At 48.7% G+C, this 21,485-nt stretch overlaps 2 protein-coding genes across 2 annotated transcripts; both read right to left on the minus strand.

Moving 5' to 3' along the window:
* Nucleotides 1-4,048: 4,048 nt before the first annotated feature.
* LOC142829220 (olfactory receptor 52P1-like) lies at nt 4,049-5,047 on the minus strand. Its single transcript, XM_075928032.2, has one exon. It carries the CDS (start codon nt 5,018-5,020, stop codon nt 4,049-4,051), a length of 972 nt encoding a protein of 323 aa, XP_075784147.2. The 5' UTR covers nt 5,021-5,047.
* Nucleotides 5,048-19,181: 14,134 nt separating this feature from the next.
* On the minus strand, nt 19,182-20,526 carry LOC106731532 (olfactory receptor 52D1-like). The gene has a single exon (XM_014570279.4). It carries the CDS (start codon nt 20,496-20,498, stop codon nt 19,527-19,529), a length of 972 nt encoding a protein of 323 aa, XP_014425765.3. The 5' UTR covers nt 20,499-20,526; the 3' UTR covers nt 19,182-19,526.
* Between the last annotated feature and the right edge of the window lie 959 nt (nt 20,527-21,485).

Raw genomic sequence — 21,485 nt, forward strand, 5'->3', positions numbered from 1 at the left:
ACCAGTGTGTGTGCATGCGGCTGCAAGATGCCAGGAGGCACTGGAAGGATGGACATTTGTGGTTAGAAAAGCAATGGCTGGAGCCTATGAAATAGCCACGTGGGGGAGTGAATACACCACCGTCATCATCATCATTAGGCCAGCAAATTATCCAAGAGCATCCTGGGTTTCAGATCCGTGTGGCAGCGGCTCCGTGTTCCAGGCACCAGCTAGCGGTTTCACTGTATTTCTCTATAGCCTCTCATTTCCCAAAGGTGCCCCATTTCATTCTGTCATGTGCATGTGTGTCAGCTAGTGCGTTGTTCCTGTGAGCAGTCCTGGAAGTATCCCATGGTGTGTATGGGTGTAACAAGGGTGCGTTGATCTTTGCCACTCAGGAGATTTCTCACCACTCACCCCCCAGCCGAGGGAGTCGGTGTAACCTCACCCCATGCAGAGGAAGTGTGAGGGGGCCCTGAACCAGGGATGACTGGGGAGGAATGAGAAGATACTGGTGACCAGGGCGCTCTTGGAATTGGTACAGCAAATTGGTACAGCTCTTGGAATTTGGTACTCACCAAAATCCTGCTCAGTGGGGAGATGAAACCTCCTCAGTGTGGCAGGCAGGCAGAACCAAGAGAATTGGCGTGTGACTCTCACACGTCTGAGACTCGCCATGCTGGGCAGACGCCTTTATGATTCTTCTGTCCGTTCCCCGTAGGCTCTGGTTGGCAGAACGCCCAGGCATTTCCCCCAACTCCATGAGCGGAGGGAGGAATAGAAAAGAGACCCTGGAGAACTTCAGCTCGAGAGCCTCCCCCGGGAGTGAAGAAATAATTTGTCCATACCAGGGCTCAGATCCGTAGGGAAAAGTGTTGCAAAGTGTTCAGCCTAGCAATTGGCGATGGCTTTCTTTGCCTTGTGTAACATGCTGCCATCTGCACTGTGTTGGGGAATGCAGAAGATAATGGGCCCAGACAACGCTGTGAATTGAGCATAGCAGCAAATAGCACCATACCTCCCATGCAATTCTAAGATCCAGTCTGTTCGCCTCCAAAATTCACCGACCGCTTGGGCAGGCCAAATGACATGGTGCTGGATTAGATGCAGTCCAAAGGGTTTGGAGCAAAGCGATCTTCACCCAGAATTCATACCCCAAAGTATTGGCCAGTCTCCTTTTGCAAGGACAGAAGTAGATGTGTGTCTGGCAGCTCTACACTGTTCTAATACTTCAGAGGGGTCGCCGAGTGAGGGTATGTCTACACTAGCTCATTAGTTTGAGCTAGGTAGGCAGATGAGGGCAACCGGAGTTGCAAATGAAGCCCGAGATTTAAATACCCCGGGTTTCATTTGCATCTTCCCGGGTGCCGCCATTTTTAAATCCCCCTTAGTCCGAACTCCGTGCCCGCGGAGTGCTTTTCCGGAAAAACTATGCTGCCCCCGTTTGGGCAAAAGTCTTTTTCCGAAAGACTTTTGTGCAAAAGGGCGAGTGTAGACAGCACAGTAGTGTTTTCTGCAAAAAAGCCCCGATCGTGAAACAGGCGATCGGGGCTTTTTTGCGGAAAACTGCATCTAGATTGGCCATGGACGCTTTTCCGCAAAAAGTGCTTTTGCGGAAAAGCATCCTGCCAATCTAGACGTGCTTTTCCGAAAATGCTTTTAATGGAAAACTTTTCCGTTAAAAGCATTTTCGGAAATTCATGCCAGTGTAGACGTAGCCCAGGAGAAAAAGACCTTTCCTGGTTTGAGGTTTAGCTGAGAGAAGAACAGTTGTAGGGGGAGTTTGAATAAGCTTTAATGTGTTACAACTAGCTGTGTGGTTTTTGTATGATTAACATTTGTAATTCCCTGTGCCCTGCTTTCTCTTGCAGCCACTTCAATCCTACTGTTTGTACTCAGTAAAATCACTTCTATTTATTACCAAGCCCATTGTAAATAATTTTTACCTAGGAGAGTAAATTCCCCCTTTCATTGTTAAAGGGGGCTTCCCTGAATGGTTTATTTGGGGTTCTGATCAGTGTTCCCGCTAAGCTGGGAGGAGGCACAGATTCACATGTGATTAATCAGCCCCGTCCAATCAACTCCGCCCAATCAGAGGCTCAGGGTTCCATGCACAGAGTAGACTGGCTGGGCAGGGCTGATTAATCACCCGTGAGGCTGTGCTACTACACAGCTTAGAGGGAACACTGTTTCTGAGCCCAACTGGGGTTGATTACCTGGATGCTGTGCCTGAAACTTCATTCTCCTCGGACCTGAACAGATTCAGTGTCTGTACTGCTCTTTGGGGGAAAGGGGCTAGTGATCTCAGCTCTGTGCCTTGGCTGGGGGAGACCAGAGAGCTGGCACAGCAGGACAGGGTAGCGAGACACCCCAGAGAGCAGAAAGGTGAGTGTCAGTGGCTTTGTCAGCAGCCCGGGAAGCACCCCCAAGAGGTCTTCTGCGACTTCACCCCATCACAAAGGGTACGTCTACACTGCATGGCTATTTGGGGATACTGGAGGTATCCCGAAATAGCTACCCCACGTCTACACAACCCACACGTTATTTTGAAATTTTTTTCAAAATAACAGGCGTGCTGTTTCGGCATCCTGGTAACTCTCATTCCACGAGTGTTAAGGGATATCTCAAAATAGCTTGTTATTTTGAAATTTGGCAGTGTGTAGATGCACCAAATTTCAAAATAGCCTGTCAGGGATGGTGTAGACGGAGGTTGGTCCTGCCTTGAGGACGGGGGGGCTGGACTCGATGATCTCTTGAGGTCCCTTCCAGTCCTATTATTCTATGATTCTATGATTCTATTTTGATATTCCATCAAAATAAGATATGCAATTTGCATCTCTTACTTCAAATTTAGAGTGCTGAGTAGACGCACCCAAAGGGTCTGGACTGGTAAGTCGAAAGTAAGACTATCCAGTTCCAATCGTTAGAGATAGATAAATGTTTTGAGATGCCTATATGCCCACTTCATTTAGGGCCCAAGCCGATCTCCAGCTGTTAGACATTAGAGTCTCCTCCTCCCTCATTCACATACTTCTGTGTCTCTTACACCTTCTTCTGCAGCACCTGGGGCTGTCACTGTCAGAGAGAGAACATTGGACTAGATGGACCATAGATCTGATCCATGATGCCAAGAAACAAACATTTTCATGCAGGACTATAACTTTGTGCTCTACACAGTGGTCATGAAGAACACAAGGTCTTGGTATTTAGATATCCACATCTAGGAACAAATAAACAAAACAGCAAATAATAGTGTGAAAAGTAGTCAAAACTGAGCCCAAAATGTATTAAGTGTAAAAATACCCCAACGTTATTTTATTATTTACTTCTAAATGCATTCTGTGAAGGTAGTCCATATACTTCTTGTGAGTTGAATTAGTTTGTTACTGTTGGTCTCCAAAGGGCAACATTTCATCCTCTCTGTCCTTGTTTGAAGAAGACGGTTTCAGCTGCTTATCATACAGATCAGCCATGAGCAGCGCAGACGTTTTTCCCTAATGCAAATGCTTGCCAGGTTTTGAGTCACTGCCCATATGCTCAGATGATCACACCGCACATTAGAAAAAAGCTCAACGTTGTGGTCGCTTTCTTTGTTGTGTGCAGGCAGAAAGCCGGCCTTCGGTTTGTCAAACGGATCGAGGATCCCGTTCACACTGGGAGTAATGGGAAACCATCTTTGACAAAGCAAATCTGTCAGGGATAGTACGTGGTCCTGCTGTGAGGGCAGGGGACTGGACTTGATGACCTCACAAGGTCCCTTCCAGTTCTATAAGATAGTGTATCTCCATATATATATATATTAAGCTCCACTAGCTTCTGGTGGCCTGGAAGTTCTGGGAAGGACAAGTGGCTGGTGGTGTGCAGGTGGAGGATGATAGATGGTGCTGAGAGAGGCCGGGGGATGGTCAGAGAGGGGGAATTCAACAACGGAGAGAGCAGTGCTTGGAGATGGAGTGGTCCGATATTTGGTGTGAGGAGCTTCTCAGACACTAAACTCCCGTGGTGCTGAGCTCAGCTAAACATAGAGTGGGCACCCTTGATAATTAGCAGATTTCCTTTCCTTCTCTTGTCACACAGGTTTAAAGTCGGCTGCCCCGGAAAAGCACATTCTCCTGGTGTATTTGCCCACTTTCTCACGTAGCTCTTTGTTATTGACCCCGTAAACAATAGGGTTGAGCAGTGGGGGGAAGAGGAAGTAGACATTGGCTGAGATGATATGAATATGGGGAGCGATGCCCTGACCAAACCGGTACAAAAAAATGGAAAAGAGACCAGGAGGATAAGCCGTCAGCATCACACAGACGTGGGCGGTGCAGGTGCTGAGGGCTTTCTGGTGGGCTTTCCTGGAGGAGATTCTGAGGACGGCCCTAATGATCAGACAGTAGGATATGGCGATGAAAGTCAGATCTAACCCCATGACTGCAAATGCTGTCACCAAGCCATACGTCCTGTTCACTGTGATGTCCCCACATGAGTTCTTTGCCACCGCCATGTGCTCGCAGTATGTATGCGGGATAAAGCGGTTGGCACAGAAGGGATGTCTGCTCAAGAGCAGGGGCAGGGGTAGAATAAAGAGAACCGATCTTATCAAACCCACGAGCCCTAGCTTAGCTACTCGTGCGTTGCTGAGGATGCTGGTGTATCTCAGAGGGCTACAAATGGCAACGTAGCGATCGAAGGCCATTGCCACCAGGACGGCTGAGTGCATCAGAGAACCAGCATGAATGAAAAACATCTGGGTGAGGCAGCCGACCACCGTAATACCTCTCCAATTGAACCAAAATATACACAGGGCCTTTGGCACCACCGAGGTAGATGTTCCGATTTCTGTGAGCCCCAGCATGCAGAGCAGCAGGTACATCGGCTTGCGCAGGGTCTGCTCTTTGCCCACCACAAAGAGAAGAATGCAATTTCCCATCAGGCCTATCAGGTAGAAAGTACAGTAAGGGATAGAAATCCAGACGTGAGCAGTTTCCAGGCCAGGAATGCCAGTTAGGATGAATGGTGAAGGATCTGATATGGTGAAGTTGAAAACTGCCATTAAGCGGTCAGTCGGTCGATCGGACTTAGAAATGCGCCAAGTGCCTGTGTAGGGAAAGAGGGGTGTTACATGCTTTATAATCAATAGTGCAGAAAATATTTCATAATTATTCCCAAGCTCGAAGGGGGGTGAACAGTGATGCGGCATAGGCAGTATGATGGCAAATGAACTTCAGTGTCAATAACTGTAACATATATGCCCTCCCTGCTCCTTTGAGGAAGTGCGGTTTGCCACGAAAGCTCACGATACCATAGGTGTGTGCATATATCTGTATATCTATCGATATCGATATAGATATGACTCTCTAAGGTGCTACAGGACTACTCACTGTTTTTAAAGTTGCAGACTAACACGGCGACCCCTCTGAGACATTGGAAGGGAAAACATTTGAATTCCTCACACACCCAGTAATTAACTGTGATAACTCATGGCAGGGTGAGGGCCTCATGGTACACGGCTCTGCGAAACTGTGCTCGCAGTGCAAGGATGAACACAAGGAAAACCAGCGCAATTTTGGGACCCAGGAGGCGTGGCATGGGAAATCATAGAGAAACGGCAAAGCCAAAATGTCAGTCACTCAATGTGTCCTCATCATTTGGACTCCTCTGTGTGGTATCGGGCACGCTTTTCTCACAGGCTTTTGCAGACTGGAGGAGTCCAAACCAAGCATCAGAAGAAACGTATATGGTTACAAAGGGTTCAATTAGAGGCAACAGGAGAAAAGTCTATACAATACTGACAGGTAGATCTACCTGAACTGTAACATGAGATCAAGAGGACATTAAGGCATTGAGAGGAGAGAGCATTCATTTTTCCCTCTCTTTTAATGTTGTCCCGTATCAGTTTACATTAAACTGAATGTGAGTATATGGGGAGATTGAACTATCCGAGGAGCAAAGTGACGGGTTCCTCTGGGGTGCCACCAAGAACCGGGATCCCACTGAGTCCTCTGACTCGCCAGCCTGGCACCCTCTCTCCACGTCCTGCTGGGGCAAACTTCAACCCATTCCCAGTCCTACACCTCTACCAGCCTCCCACTGGCAGGCATACCCCCAGCTGTGGGTAAACATAGGCTCTCTGACCAGCTACTGCATAGACTAACTATAGAGGCTACAGCCAAAAAAAAACCCCACCAGTCCCTCGCCCAGCCCCCCAGAGATGTCCTGTCCTGTCCTGCTCCAAACACCAACCAGTATGACACATATCCAGGTCCCCCTCATTCAATATGTGCAGGACGATACACACTTGTGGTGTCACCAAGTTGAGACGTTCCCCTTACACCTTTCCCCCAGAGGCACATTGGGCTTTGATTAAAACATGGAACAAGCTTGGTAACAGCAACAGAGAGATTTCAAGTCAACGTAAGAGAAAGCAAATAGATGAGAGTCTATTCCCTAGCACAAATACATTATAACGTGGCCCAGGGAGATAGCCGTGTTAGTCTGTAACTTTAAAACCGTGTGGTTCTGTAGCGCCTTAGAGGCTAATATATATATTAGAAAATCATAGAATACTAGAACTGGAAGGGACCTTGAGAGGTCCTCAAGGCTAGTCCCTGCCCTCACGGCAGGGCCAAGCACCTGTTCTTAAATATCTTCAGTGATGGAGATTCCACAACCTCCCTAGGCAATTTATTCCAGTGCTTAACCACCCTGGGTATGTCTACACTACCCCACTAGTTCGAACTAGGAGGGTAATGTATGCATACCGCACTTGCTAATGAAGCCCGGGATTTGAATTTCCCGGGCTTCATTAGCATAAGCGGGGAGCCGCCATTTTTAAATCCCCGCTGCTTCGAACCCCGTGCAGCGCGGCTACACGGGGCTCGAACTAGGTAGTTCGGACTAGGGTGCCTATTCCGAACTACCGGTACACCTCGTTTCACGAGGAGTACCGGTAGTTCGGAATAGGACCCTAGTCCGAACTACCTAGTTCGAGCCCCGTGTAGCCGCGCTACACGGGGTTCGAAGCAGCGGGGATTTAAAAATGGCGGCTCCCCGCTTATGCTAATGAAGCCCGGGAAATTCAAATCCCGGGCTTCATTAGCAAGTGCGGTATGCATACATTACCCTCCTAGTTCGAACTAGCGGGGTAGTGTAGACATACCCCCTGATAGTTAGGTATGAGAGGGATAGCCCTTTTAGTCTTGATCTGCAAAAGCAACAAGGACTCCTGTGGCAGTTTAAAGACTGAGGGTACGTCTACACTACAGCGCTAGTTCGAACTAACTTAGTTCGAATTAGTTAATTCGAACTAAGCTAGTTCGAACTAACGCGTCTAGAACTAAAAACTAGTTCGAACTAGCGTTTTGCTAGTTCGAACTAGTAAGTCCACATTGAGTGGACTCTGAACAGGGCTTAAGGATGGCCGGAAGCAGTGCCGGCAGGGCATAAAAGGAGGACTTAGAGCATGGAGATGCTGTCTCAGGCTAGCCGAGGGCTGCGCTTAAAGGGTCCCGACCCCCACCCCGGACACACAGTTCTAAGGGGTGCCCCGCTTCCAAAGAAGTTCTGGCTTGGAGTGCCCTGAGTGCCCACACTGGGCACATCACACCACTCGGCCATCAGCCCGGCTGCACTTGCCGCAGGCTGCCATCTGGGGAGAGGGAGTAATTGGGGGGCTGCAGGAGAGCTTCCACCCCCAGAAGCCCGCAGAGCCAGCCCAGTCCTCCCCATCGGGGGCTCGTACCCCATTCCTCCCTCACCTCCTTCCACTTACCCTTCCCTAGCCCCTCTTCTTATTGATGTACAAAATAAAGATAACGTTTCTTCCAACATTGACTCTGTCTTTATTGAAAAAACTGGGGGACACTGGGAAAAGGAGGTGGGAGAGGGGAAGAGAAAGGCTGGGAGAGGGGAGGGCAACTAACATGATCAGGGGTTGGGAACAGGTCCCAGATGAAGAAAGGCTACAGAGACTGGGACTGTTCAGCTTAGAAAAGAGGAGACGGAGGGGGGACAGGATAGAGGTCTCTAAAAGCAGGGGTTGGGTGGAGAGGGTGCATTCAGAAAAGTTCTTCCTGAGTTCCCATAAAGAAGGACTAGAGGACACCAAAGGAAAGGAATGGGTAGCAGGCTTGAAACTAGTAAGAGAAAGTTGTTGTTCTTGACAAAGCAAATAGTTAACCTGTGGAACTCCTTGCTGCAGGAGGCTGTGAAGGCTACAACTAGAACAGAGTTTAAAGGGAAGTGAGATAAAGTGATGGAGGTTGGGTCCATGGAGTCCTATTAGCCAGAGGGTAGGAGTGGTGTCCCTGCCCAAAGTTTGTGGAAGGCTGGAGAGGGATGGCACGAGACAAATGGCTTGGTCATTGTCTTCGGTCCATCCCCTCCAGGGTCCCTAGGGTTGGCCGCTGTTGGCAGACAGGCTACTGGGCTAGATGGACCTTTGGTCTGACCCAGGACGGCCATTGTAAGCTCAGGGCTCAGTGTCGGGGGTCTCAGTGGACCCCCTTGATTTTCATGCACACCTGGTCCTGGGTGGCCAGGCTGGCAGCTCTCCTGCCCTAGACAGCCACTTTCCTGTGCCTAGTGCGGAGATCGTGGACGAGGTCCACGATGTCCGCACTAGCCCAGGAAGGTGCCCGCCTCTTGCGGTCCAGGGCAAGCTCCCGGGAGCCGCCAGCCTGGTCCCGGCAAGAGGGGGTGGGCTGGGGGGCATCGGGTGGGTGGCTCTGTGCCGTGCCAGGTGCAGGGTCTGCTAGCTGGGTGCTGGCAGGCTTGCACCTGGCACGGGCACCGTAGCCAGCCCGTGCCCCTTTAAGGGGTCCGGGGCCGGGAGGGGGGCATAGAGTTTCCCTGGTGTTGGCCAGAGTGGCCACCAGGGAAACCTGGGGAGGGCTAGCCTCCCACTAGTTCGAACTAAAGGGCTACACAGCCCTTAGTTCGAACTAGCTAGTTCGAACTAGGCGTTAGTCCTCGTAAAATGAGGTTTACCTAGTTCGAACTAAGCGCTCCGCTAGTTCGATTCAAATTCGAACTAGCGAAGCGCTAGTGTAGCGCATAGGAAAGTTAGTTCGAACTAACGTCCGTTAGTTCGAACTAACTTTCTAGTGTAGACATACCCTAACAGATGTATTGGAGCATAAGCTTTCATGGGCAAAGACCCACTTCTGATGAACATGCATCTGACGAAGTGGATCTTTGCCCACGAAAGCTTATGCTCCAGTACATCTGTTAGTCTGTAAGGGTATGTCTACACTACAAAGTTAATTCGAACTAACGGACGTTAGTTCAAATTAACTTTGATAGGCGCTACACTAGCGCTCCGCTAGTTCGAACTAGCGGAGCGCTTAGTTCGAACTAGGAAAACCTCATTGCACGAGGACTAAGCCTAGTTTGAACTTACTAGTTCGAATTAAGGGCTGTGTAGCCCCTTAATTCGAACTATTGGAGGCTAGCCCTCCCCAGCTTTCCCTGGTGGCCACTCTGGCCAACACCAGGGAAACTCTATTGCCCCACTCCCGGCCCCGGCCCCCTTAAAGGGGCACGGGCTGGCTACGGTGCCCGTGCCAGGTGCAAGCCTGCCAGCACCCAGCCAGCAGACCCTGCACCTGGCACGGCTTGAGCCAGCCACCCGATGCTGCCCAGCCCTCCCCCTCTTCCCGGGACCAGGCTGGCAGCTCCCAGGAGCTTGGCCGGGACCGCAAGAGGCAGACACCCGCCTGGTCTAGTGGGGACATTGTGGACCTCGTCCACGACCTCCGCACTAGGGACAGGAAAGTGGCCGTCTAGGGCAGGAGAGCTGCCAGCCTGGCCACCCAGGAGCAGGTGTGCATGAAAATCAAGGGGGTCCACTGAGACCCCCGACCCTGAGCCCTGAGCTTACAATGGCCATCCTGGGTCAGACCAAAGGTCCATCTAGCCCAGTAGCCTGTCTGCCGACAGCGGCCAACCCTAGGGACCCTGGAGGGGATGGACCGAAGACAGTGACCAAGCCATTTGTCTCGTGCCATCCCTCTCCAGCATTCCACAAACTTTGGGCAGGGACACCACTCCTACCCCCTGGCTAATACCACTCCATGGACCCAACCTCCATCACTTTATCTAACTTCTCTTTAAACTCTGTTCTAGTTGTAGCCTTCACAGCCTCCTGCAGCAAGGAGTTCCACACGTTGACTCTTTGCTTTGTGAAGAAGAACTTTCTGTTACTAGTTTGAAGCCTGCTACCCGTTCCTTTCCTTTGGTGTCCTCTAGTCCTTCTATTATGGGAACTAATGAAGAACTTTTCTTGATGCACCTTCTCCACCCCACTCATGCTTTTATAGACCTCTATCCTATCTCCCCTCAGTCTCCTCTTTTCTAAACTGAAAAGTCCCAGTCTCTTTAGCCTCTCTTCATATGGGACCTGTTCCAAACCCCTAATCGTTTTCGTTGCCCTCCCCTCTCCCACCCTCTCTCTTCCCTTCTCCCACCTCCTTTTCCCAGTCTCCCCAAGTTTTGTTCAATAAAGAGAGTTTCTATTTTTGACCACACGTTTTCTTTATTTTGTACATCAGGAAGGGGGGCTAGGGAAGGGTAAGTGGAAGGAGGTGAGGGAGGAATGGGGTACGAGCCCCCGATGGGGAGGACTGGGCTGGCTCTGCGGGCTTCTGGGGGTGGAAGCTCTCCTGCAGCCCCCCAATTACCCTCTCTCCCCAGATGGCAGCCTGTGGCAAGTGCAGCCGGTCTGATGGCCGAGTGGTGTGATGTGCCCAGTGTGGGTACTCCGGGGCAATCCAAGCCAGGACTGCTTTGCAAGCGGGGCACCCCTGAGAACTGTCTGTCCGGGGTGGGGGTCGGGTCCCTTTAAGCACAGCCCTCGGCTAGCCTGAGACAGCATCTCCACGCTCTAAGTCCTCATCTGATGCCCTGCCAGCACTGCTTCCGGCCATCCTTAACCCCGGTTCAGGGTCCACTCTGTGTGGACATGCTAGTTCGAATTAGCAAAACGCTAATTCGAACTAGTTTTTAGTCTGGATCCGTTAGTTCGAATTAGCTAAGTTAGTTCGAATTAGCGCTGTAGTGTAGACATACCCTAAGGTGCTACGGGACTCCTTGTCGCCTGATAGTTAGGAAGTTTTACCTAATGTTCAACCTAAATCTCCCTTGTTGGATTTTAAGCCCATTGCTTCTTGTCCTATCATGACATCCCATGAGAAGGGAATAGCATCTGAGTTGGTCTGTCTAACCTTCTCTTAAATATCTCCAATGGCGGAGATTCCACAACCTCCTTAGCAATTTATTCCAGTGTTTAACCATGCTGCAGGGTTTTTTCCTAATGTCCAACCTAAACCTCCCTTGCTGCAGTTTAAGCCCATTGCTTCTTGTCCTGGCCTCAGAGGCCAAGGAGAACAATTTTTCCCCTCCTCCTTGTAACACCTTTTTAGGTACTTGAAAACCGCTCTCATGTCCCCTCTCCGCCTTCTCTTTTCTAACAAAACAAGCTCAGTTCCTTCAGCCTTCCCTCAGAGCTCATGTTTTCTAGACCTTTAATCATTTTCATTGCTTATTATATATATTACCATGAGCTTTCATGGACAAAACTCACTTCCTCAAATGAAATTATTTCATTGCACGTCTCTCCTCTCCCCCCACTATTCATTCCTTGACCTTCCCCCAATGATTAAGCCAGAAAGAAGCAAGGAGGTGATGTGAAAAGCACATATTAGCCTGTATTATTTCCAGTACATTTGTCGTTCCCATTTTACCAGGTCAATCCCTGCCTGTTTCTACAAAACTAAACAGTTGAAGTTGGCATGAGGGTGAATTCCTGCTCTGATGATTCTTGACATGAGTCCTGGAACCCTTCCTCCACCCTCAGCACTAATTCTAATGCTGAAACAGGCAACTTACCAAAATCCTGCTCAGCGGGGAGAGGAAACCTCCTCAGAGTGGCAGGCAGGCAAAGCCAGGAGAATCAGCATGTGACTCTCACACGTCTGAGACTCGCCATGCTGGGCAGATGCCTTTATGATTCCCTTCTCCAGTCCCTGTGGGCTCTGGTTGGCAGAACACCCAGGCATTTCCCCCAACTCCATGAGCAGAGGGAGGAATAGAAAAGAGACCGTGGAGAACTTCAGCTCGAGAGCCTCCCTTGGGAGTGAAGAAATAATTTGTCCATACCAGGGCTCAGATCCGTAGGGAAAAGTGTTGCAAAGTGTTCAGCCTAGTAATTGGCGATGGCTTTCTTTGCCTTGTGTAACGGGCTGCTATCTGCACTCTCTTGTGGAATGCAGAAGACAGTGGGCCAGACAATGCTGTGAATTGAGCATAGCCGCATACAGCTCCCTACCCCCATGCAATTCTAAGATCCAGTCTGTTCGCCTCCAAAATTCACCGACAGCTTGGGCAGGCCAAATGGCATGATGCTGGATTAGATGCAGTCCAAAGGGTTTGGGGCAAAGCGATCTTCTCCCAGGATTCGCACCCCAAAGTATTGACCAGTCTCCTTTTGCAAGGTCAAAAGTAGATGTGTATCTGGCAGCTCTACACTGTTCTAAGAGCCTGCTCCGTGTATCACACTTAAGTCTATTGAGGATCACTCACAATTCAATTTGGAACTTGATTGTGCTAACCTCTGTCTAGACCCGCTGGGGGGGAAAGTAATTGATGGAGGGGTTGTCCTGGGATCCAGAGATTCAAAGGGGCCTTGAGCTTCTGGCCACAACTGCTGGTTCTGCAGCAGCAGCAGCCTTTTAAATAGCCGCTGGAGTACCACACAGCACACTCGGAGAAGCTCCAAGGCTGGGGGTGGGATGGGTGGCACCATACTCTGAGTAGTGGGGGAGCAGTGACACACTCCAGGCGGCATGGAGGGCAGCCTGCCCCTTCCGGGAGCAAAAAGCCAGCCCCCCCACTTTGGCGAGGAGCCCACCGAGGTGTCGACGCCCCTGCCCGTGTCAAAAGTCATACAATGGGGCTTATCCACACACTATAGGATCTCTTAACCGCACCCATCTGGTTTGAGGAGAAGTAGCTGAGTTCATGGAGGACAGGCCGGTCAATGGCTATTAGCCAGGGTATTCCGGGACACCACCCCACGTTCTGTCAGGTCCTAGCCTCGGACTGCCGGAAGATGGGGGGGAGGGGAGGATGAAAGAAAATGGATCCTTTGATATTATCCCGGGTTTGTTCTTTCCCTCTGAAGTACTTGGTATTGGTCCCTGTTAGGACATTGGAATAAATAGACCTTTGCTCTAACCTAGTGGGGCCAGTCTTATATTCTTATCTGAATCTTCTTTTTCTTCCCTCCGCGTGGTTGACAGGCCCCACGGGACTGACTATTTCAAACCAGGCTGCCATTGAACCATGAATTAGAACAGCCATCTGGGTAGCATTAATAACTCTCAATCACCTTGTATGGACCACCGCAGTGTGACCCCTTTGTGATAGGCCTCCTCGTGTACGTGCCCTGCTCAGAGCAAAATTCTTCTAGCACCATCCTGAGGCCTTTTTAAAAAGAACGCGCCCAGGAGGAGAGCAGGCCTGCAGCCAGCAGCTCCCGGGGAGGTGAGCTGAGGGAAGGCAGCGTCTCCCCCCGAACATCTGCCCAAAGGTCCCTCCCTGAGGGAAGGAAGGGCCTGCCTTAGAGGGAAGCATTCCAGCCCGGGGGCTGGATTCACTCCCCAGCTTTCCCTCTCACATAAACATGGGACTTAACTGATCCCACTTACTTACTGAGAACTGCGCCAGGAGGAGAGAGCCATGGGCTCATCTGAGCTTGAGATGCTGGTCTGTACCGTAAGAAGAGGCAGTTGCTACTCAAGAAAAGAGGATAACAGCCTCTCTTGTTACACGCAGCCAAAAGAAGGTGCTTTGGGGTGAGCAGACCCCCTTCACCCTGCCCTGCCTCAGATGGAGACTTTGGGATGAACGAATTTCAAAGCATTTAGTTTGGAAAAGAGAAGACTGAGAGGGGACATGAGAGCAATTTTCAAGTATCTAAAAGGGTGTTAGAAAAAGGAGGGAGAAAAATCATTCTCCTTGGCCTCTGTGGATAGGACAAGAAGCAATGGGCTTAAACTGCAGCAAAGGAGGTTTAGATTGGACATTAGAAAAACTTTCTAATTGTCAAGGTGGTGAAACACTGGAATAAATTGTGTAAGGTGGTTGTGATATCTCCATCACTGGAGATATTTAAGAACAGGTTAGACAGACCTGTCAGGGATGATCTAGAATGTGCTTGGTCCTGCCATAGAGCAGGGGACTGGACTTGATGACTTCTTGATGTCCCTTCCAGTTCTAAGATTCTATATTCATCTGTGAAAACAATCATTTAGTGCTTTATCCAAGATGAAAACAAACTAGAGAAAGTCCTGCACTGGGCAAAAAAAAAAAAAAAATGCTTAGGGGGCTGGGGAAAATGACTTAAGAGGAAAGGCTGTGGAAACCAGGCTTAGTTCATCTGCAGAAGAGTGAAGGGCCATTTGATAGCAGCCTTCAGTGGCTGTAAGTTAGAGCCACGCTCTATTCTAAGTGGTGACAGAACAAGGAGCAATGGTCTCAAGTTGCAGTGGGTGAGGTTTAGGTTGGATATTAGGACAAACTATTTCCCTAGGGGTATGTCTACATTACAAACTTAATTCGGAAGAACAGTAGTTATTTCAAATTAACTTTAATAGTGTCTACACAGGCATGCCACTATTTCGAAATAAAATCGAATTAGTGGAGCCCTTATTTCGAATTTGGTAACCCTCTTTCTACGAGGAGTAACACCAAATGCGAAATAGCTATTTCGAATTAAGCACCGTGTAGACACTTAATTCCAGCCCTTCCCAGGCAGCCCTTGTGGCTACTCTGGGCACAACCAAGAGAACTTACTCTCCTCTCCCCTAACCCCAGAGCCGTTAAAGGGGTCAACCCTGGCCACAGTGCCTGTGCCAGCTCCAAGCCTGCCAGCCCAGAGCCAGCAGTGGCCACCGGGGTCCCTGACCCAGTGGCCCCAAAACATGAGCCAGCAAGCCACTGGCAGCCAGCCCTCCACCGCTCCCCAGGAGCAGTCTGCCAGCTCGTAGGAGCCTGACAGGGGCTGGAGAAGGTGGGCGCCTTCCTGGTCCGGGATGGAGATCATGGACTTTATTCAAGTTTGGGGGAGATGCCCCCAATGTCCATGATCTCAGCCCTAGACATAAGAACATAAGAACGGCCATACTGGGTCAGACCAAAGGTCCATCTAGCCCAGTATCCTGTCTACCGACAGTGGCCAGCACCAGGTGCCCCAGAGAGGGTGGACCGAAGACAATGATCAAGCGATTTGTCTCCTGCCATCCCTCTCCAGCCTCTGACAAACAGAGGCCAAGGACACCATTTTATCCCCTGGCTAATAGCCTTTTATGGACCTAACCTCCATGAATTTATCCAGCTTCTCTTTAAACTCTATTATAGTCCTAGCCTTCACAGCCTCCTCTGGCAAGGAGTTCCACAGGTTGACAACACGCTGTGTGAAGAAGAACTTCCTTTTATTAGTTTTAAACCTGCTACCCATTAATTTCATTTGGTGTCCTCTAGTTCTTCAATTATGGGAACTAATAAATAACTTTTCTTTATCGGCCCTCTCCACACCACTCATGATTTTATAGACCTCTATCATATCCCCCCTCAGTCTCCTCTTTTCTAATCTGAAAAGTCCCAGTCTCTTTAGCCTCTCCTCATATGGGACCCGTTCCAAACCCCTAATCATTTTAGTTGCCCTTTTCTGAACCCTTTCCAAGGCCAAAATATCTTTTTTGAGGTGAGGAGACCACATCTGTACACAGTATTCAAGATGTGGGTGTACCATAGTTTTATACAGGGGCAGTAAGATGTTCTGGGTCTTATTTTCTATCCCTTTCCTAATAATTCCTAGCATCCTATTTGCCTTTTTGACCGCCACTGCACACTGTGTGGAAGTTTTCAGAGAACTGTCCACGATAACTCCAAGATCTCTTTCCTGATTTGTCGTAGCCAAATTAGCCCCCATCATACTGTACCTATAGTTGGGGTTATTTTTCCCGATGTGCATTACTTTACACTTATCCACATTAAATTTCATTTGCCATTTTGTTGCCCAATCACTCAGTTTGGTGAGATCTTCTTGGAGTCCCTCACAGTCTGCTTCTGTCTTGACTATTCTAAACAGTTTGGTATCATCTGCAAACTTTACTACCTCACTGCTTACCCCTTTCTCCAGATCATTTATGAATAAGTTAAAAAGGATTGGTCCCAGGACTGACCCTTGGGGGACACCACTAGTTACCCCTCTCCAATCTGAAAATTTACCATTTACGGAGGAACACGGTCGTCTATGGTAGGATAGCTGCCAGCCTGGTTACCAAAGACCACCCAGGAGCAGGTTTGCATGGAAGTCAGGTTGGTCCGGTGAGACCCCCAACTCTGAGCCCTGAGCTTCTCCTCCCCCTTCTTCCCCTTGTTTCCCCCTTCCAGCTCTCTCCTCCCAGGTTTCCCCCACCCCTCTCCCACCCTCTCTCTTCCCCTCTCCCACCTCCTTTTCCCAGTCTCCCAAGAGGTTCATCCCCCCCCCCCAGTTTTGTTCAATAAACCCAGTTTCTGTTTTTGAACACACGTGTCTTTTATTTGACATCAGGAAGGGGGGCTAGGGAGGGATAAGTGGAAGGACATGAGGGAGGAATGGGGCACGAGCCCCCAGTGGGAAGGACTGGGGAGGCTCCGAGGGGTGGACGCTCTTCCTCAGGGCCTCCTGGATCCTGACAGCCCCCCGATGGAGACCCCGGATGGCAGCCTGCAGCAAGTGCAGCCGGGCTGATGGCAACGACCCCACGAGACACACCAGCGTGCCCAGGGGCATTTCTGGCTCCATGTGGCCGAATGCTGTGGTGTCCCAAGTGCGGGCACTCAGGGCACTCCAAGACAGGATGGCTTTGCTGTCCCTCATTGAGGTAGACAAGCAAGCGGAGAACCCTGAGAACTGTCTGTCCGGGGTGGGGGTAGGATCCCTTTAAGCATGGAGCTCAGTTAGCCTCAGGCAGCAGCCCCACACACTAAGTCCTAACTTGATGCCTTGCCGGCACTGGTTCCAGCCAGCCTTAACTTTGGTTCAGGATCCACTCAGTGTGGACACACTATTTTGAAATAGTTTTTGTGTATAGATGAGTTATTTCGAATTAGCTTAATTCAAATTTACTATTTCAAATTAAGTTAATTAGAAATAGTGCTGTAGTGTAGACATACCATAGGAGGGTGGTGAAGTGCTGAGATGGGTTCCCTAGGGAGGAGGTGGAATCTCCATCACTAGGGCTGTGTCTACATTGGCACCCCTTTCCGGAAAAGGGATGCTAATGAGACCAGTCGGAATTGCAAATGCCGAGGGGGATTTAAATATCCCCTGCGGCATTTGCGTGAACATGGCTGCCGCTTTTTTCCGGCTCAGGGTTTTGCCGGAGAAAAGCGCCAGTCTAGACGGGATCTTGCGGAAAATAAACCCTTTTCCGGAAGATCCCTTATTCCTACAAGTATTCCTACAAGTAGGAATAAGGGATCTTCCGGAAAAGGGCTTATTTTCCTCAAGATCCCGTCTAGACTGGCGCTTTTCTCCGGCAAAACCCCGAGCCGGAAAAAAGCGGCAGCCATATGCATGCAAATGCCGCGGGGGATATTTAAATCCCCCGCGGCATTTGCAATTCCGACTGGTCTCATTAGCATCCCTTTTCTGGAAAGGGGTGCCAATGTAGACACAGCCTAGAGGTTTTAAGTCCTGGCTTGACAAAGCCCTGGCTGTAATGATTGAGTTGGGGTTGGTCCTGTTTTGAGCAGGGGGGTGGACTCGATGACTCCTGAGATCAATTCCAAGCTGAGTGAGTCTTCTATGATTCTATGGACTAAAGTGTTGCTAAAAGGGAACAACAGCTATAGAAGAGAAAATAAGCCAACGTCACAAAAGCCTCTTTCCCCAGTGGCGCCTGTGTGTTTGAGAACTTAAGTCCAGGTTAGGAATCTAATGAACTCTAGGCGAAACTTCAGTTCTTCTCTGAGGTCTCCAGAAAATAATGGCAAAATTGGGTTACAACGAATCAATATGGTGAAAGACTTACTACTGCAAGTGATTCAGTCACATGGACAGTTGCTAATAATCGCTGGTTCAACTGTTTCACAAACTCCAAGATGAAAAGTTTAGAAAGCTTGACATGTACATCTGACATCCCTGGCAATGAGAAGTATTAGTGGGTATTGCCAGAGATGTCAGAGATAGATACCAAGAGATGTGAAGATTTAAGTGACTTCTATATTGACTGCACAAAGTGAGAAGTTATTGAATGTGCAGGCGATGATCCATCACCTGGGTTTTTCAGAATCCACATTACAAAAAACTTAATTATCTCATTCAAGGCAGTGTTGGGATCAATGGAAACATGGGAATTCTGTGTGATTACTGATTAAATGCAAGTAAGCATGTTCTTGTCTAACTCTTCAGTGTACTCGATTTAAGCACAAACAAACATAAGCATTACATTTAGAACATCCCAGATATTAACCCAACTTCTGGAACCATACAGAATTATTAATAGCAGGTTTGCAGTGGCCAGTTTTTTCATCTGCAACAGTCGTAGGGGGTCAGGAAAAAAGTCCCTCAAGATGGCTTCAAAGGACTGATCTAAAGTGCACTGCATTAGCTAATCTTTTATAACTTTTACCAAAAAAGTAGAACACAGTGACTCCTATGGGATGATCATTTCTCCTGTCAATAGACTTCTAATATCTGAGGCATCTTCACTCATTGATTTCAATTTCTCATCTTCCTTCATTCTCACTTATTTGTCTGTCCATTTCTCCCATTTTCATTAGCAGAAACTTTGATCTGACCTCTAAAAGCCTGCTTTCTAATGAAACCTACACCATGCAGTATTCTGTTTTATTAATTCACAGTGGCTAAGTGCAAATCATACGGTTGAAATATGTTTGATCACATTCTGGGGTGCATCCCCTCAAATCCACAGGAACACACTAACATTTTCCAACACCCAGGATTTCCCAACTCTCACCCATAAAGTCATTGAATGTAACGTTCTCAATTCCTGAAACCGCTTTCCCATATTATAACTCGCCAGCTGAAACCATTGGGTTTATGCTTGAAGCTTAGTGAAGAATTGAACGTAAACTAATAAAGTACATTTGGTTTTGAACCACCATACATATATTAAATAAGGTTTACCATTATGTTTGTTTTCTTTGTCTCATGTCTCAGGTTGGCAGCGTGATCAAGTTCCCTGTTTACACAGGGTCTAGTGGTAAGCCACCTTGCCTCAATGGGTGCAGTATCTTCTGGTGGTCTGGAAGTTTCCTGATGCCTGATGTGATAGGGCTGTGTGGAGGTGGTGTCTAATGGGGGATGCTGAAAGAGACCAGGTGATGGTCAATGAGATCCAGCCGTATAGAGAACAGTACTTCATGAATCGGTGATAAAATGTAAGGTCTGAGGAACATCTCTTACTCTGAACTTCCACAACAGTGAGCCCTGCAAAACTGGAATTGAAAACCCTTCATTAAAAAAGAATTCTCCTTTCCCCCTTTTGTTACTCAGGTTTCAAGTCAGTGGCTACAGGGCAGCATATTCCACAGAGGTATTTAGCCACTTTGTCACGGAGCTCTTTGGTTTTCACCCCATAAATAATGGGGTTGAGCATGGGAGGAAGGAGAAAATAGAGGTTGGCCAAGATGATGTGAACATGGGGAGCGATGCCCTGGCCAAACCGGTGTGTCAGAGAGGAGAAAAGAAAGGGAGGATAAGACATCAGTATGATAAAGAGGTGGGTAGTGCAGGTGTTGAGGGCTTTCTGGTGGGCTTTCCTGGAGGAGATTCTGAGGACGGCCCTGAGGATCTGACCGTAGGACACAGCAATGAGCATCAGGTCTAACCCAATTACCACACAGGCTACCACCAAGCCATATGTCCTGTTCACTGTAATGTCCTCACATGACATCTTCAGTATAGCCATGTGGTCGCAGTACGTGTGGGGGATAATGCGGTTGGCACAGAACGACGACCTCCTCAGGAGCACAGGCATGGGCAGAATTAAGGTTACAGCTCTTATCAAACCCACTAGTCCTATCTTAGCTATTAGTGCATTGGTGAGAGTGGTGGCGTATCTCAGAGGGTTACATATGGCGACGTAGCGATCAAAGGCCATGGTCACGAGGACACCTGAGTGCATCATGGAAACCGCATGAAGGAAGAACATCTGGGTGAGGCAGCCACCCACCGTGATGCTTTTCAAATTGAACCAAAATATACACAGGGCCTTCGGTACAACAGAGGTAGAGGTGCCGATGTCGGTGAGCGCCAGGTTGCAGAGCAGCAGGTACATCGGCTTCTGCAGGGTCTGCTCTTTGACGACAACAAACAGAACCATGAAATTTCCCAAGAGGCTGATAATGTAGAACGTTGAGAAAGGGATGGAAATCCAGATGTGAGCAGCTTCCAGCCCTGGAATTCCCATGAGGAGAAATGTTGAAGGTTCGGAGGGGGTGAGGTTGAAATCCTCCATGAGGTGGTCCACGGGGCTCAGAAATGTTCAAGGTGCCTGTGAAGGGACAGAAGCACAGCAAGGGAGCGGGTTATGTGCTTTATAACTAATAGCACTGTACATATTTTATAATTATTAACCATCTAGAAAGGAAGGTGAGCAGAGAGGTGGTAACGTTTACAGGTGACATCAGATTATGTAGGTCATAGTCCTGAGAAGTCCTCAGAGGGAGCTAAAAAAGACGGATGAATTGGCAACATGATGGTAGATGAACATTGACCTTAGAAACTGCAGCGTTTTGCCCATTTTACCTTACAAGATACTAACTGAAATGTACAAACTCAGCACAGGAGCATGGCTGTACACAGTTCTGAGAAAATTTGCTCACAGAGCAAGCCAGGATGGAAACAGAGCAAAACTTCTGGACGTGGCAGGAGTGAGATGGAGTATTCTACACCTAACATGATGTCTTGGAATCAGGAATTAATGTTTCACCCTTCTCTCGTCTCCTCCATGTAACACTGGTCTCCCATATCACTCAGGGTATTGCAGAACTAGAGGGGTTCAGGGAAGGAGAACGAGAAGGAACCACAAGCCCAGGAAACTCCCATGGGGAGAGGTTTCCAAGACTGGTGTGGTTACCTTACGAAGGTAATGAATAAGAGACCATACGGGAAAAATTTATGTAGTACTGACTTGTAAGGAGTAGATCAAGAACGTGTTCTCCCTTCTGATAACACCAAATCATGAGGATAAGAATAAAATAAAAATTAAAAATGCTTTCTTCCCTCAGTATCTTGTAAAGCGGAGGAAATATTTGCTCAAGAAATATTTGAGATAGTGGTTAAGCAAATATCATGACGGCTTTGGAGAATCACATGGGTAGTGAGACGATCCAGTTAAAAGATTAAAGCTAAGTAAGTATTTTTGAAGCCCTGTACACTCACATTTTTCAGGACAAAAGCCAACCTCTAGATGAGAATGATAGCCTTCTGACAGTCAAGTCAG

Source organism: Pelodiscus sinensis, chromosome 1, assembly GCF_052426305.1.
Source record: "Pelodiscus sinensis isolate ZL-2025 chromosome 1, ASM5242630v1, whole genome shotgun sequence".
NCBI classification, from domain to species: Eukaryota; Metazoa; Chordata; order Testudines; family Trionychidae; genus Pelodiscus; species Pelodiscus sinensis.

Excerpts from the sequence above, each read along its gene's own strand:
- LOC106731532 (XM_014570279.4), bottom strand. The coding sequence starts at position 20,498 with ATGGAGGATTTCAACCTCACCCCCTCCGAACCTTCAACATTTCTCCTC.
- LOC142829220 (XM_075928032.2), bottom strand. The coding sequence starts at position 5,020 with ATGGCAGTTTTCAACTTCACCATATCAGATCCTTCACCATTCATCCTA.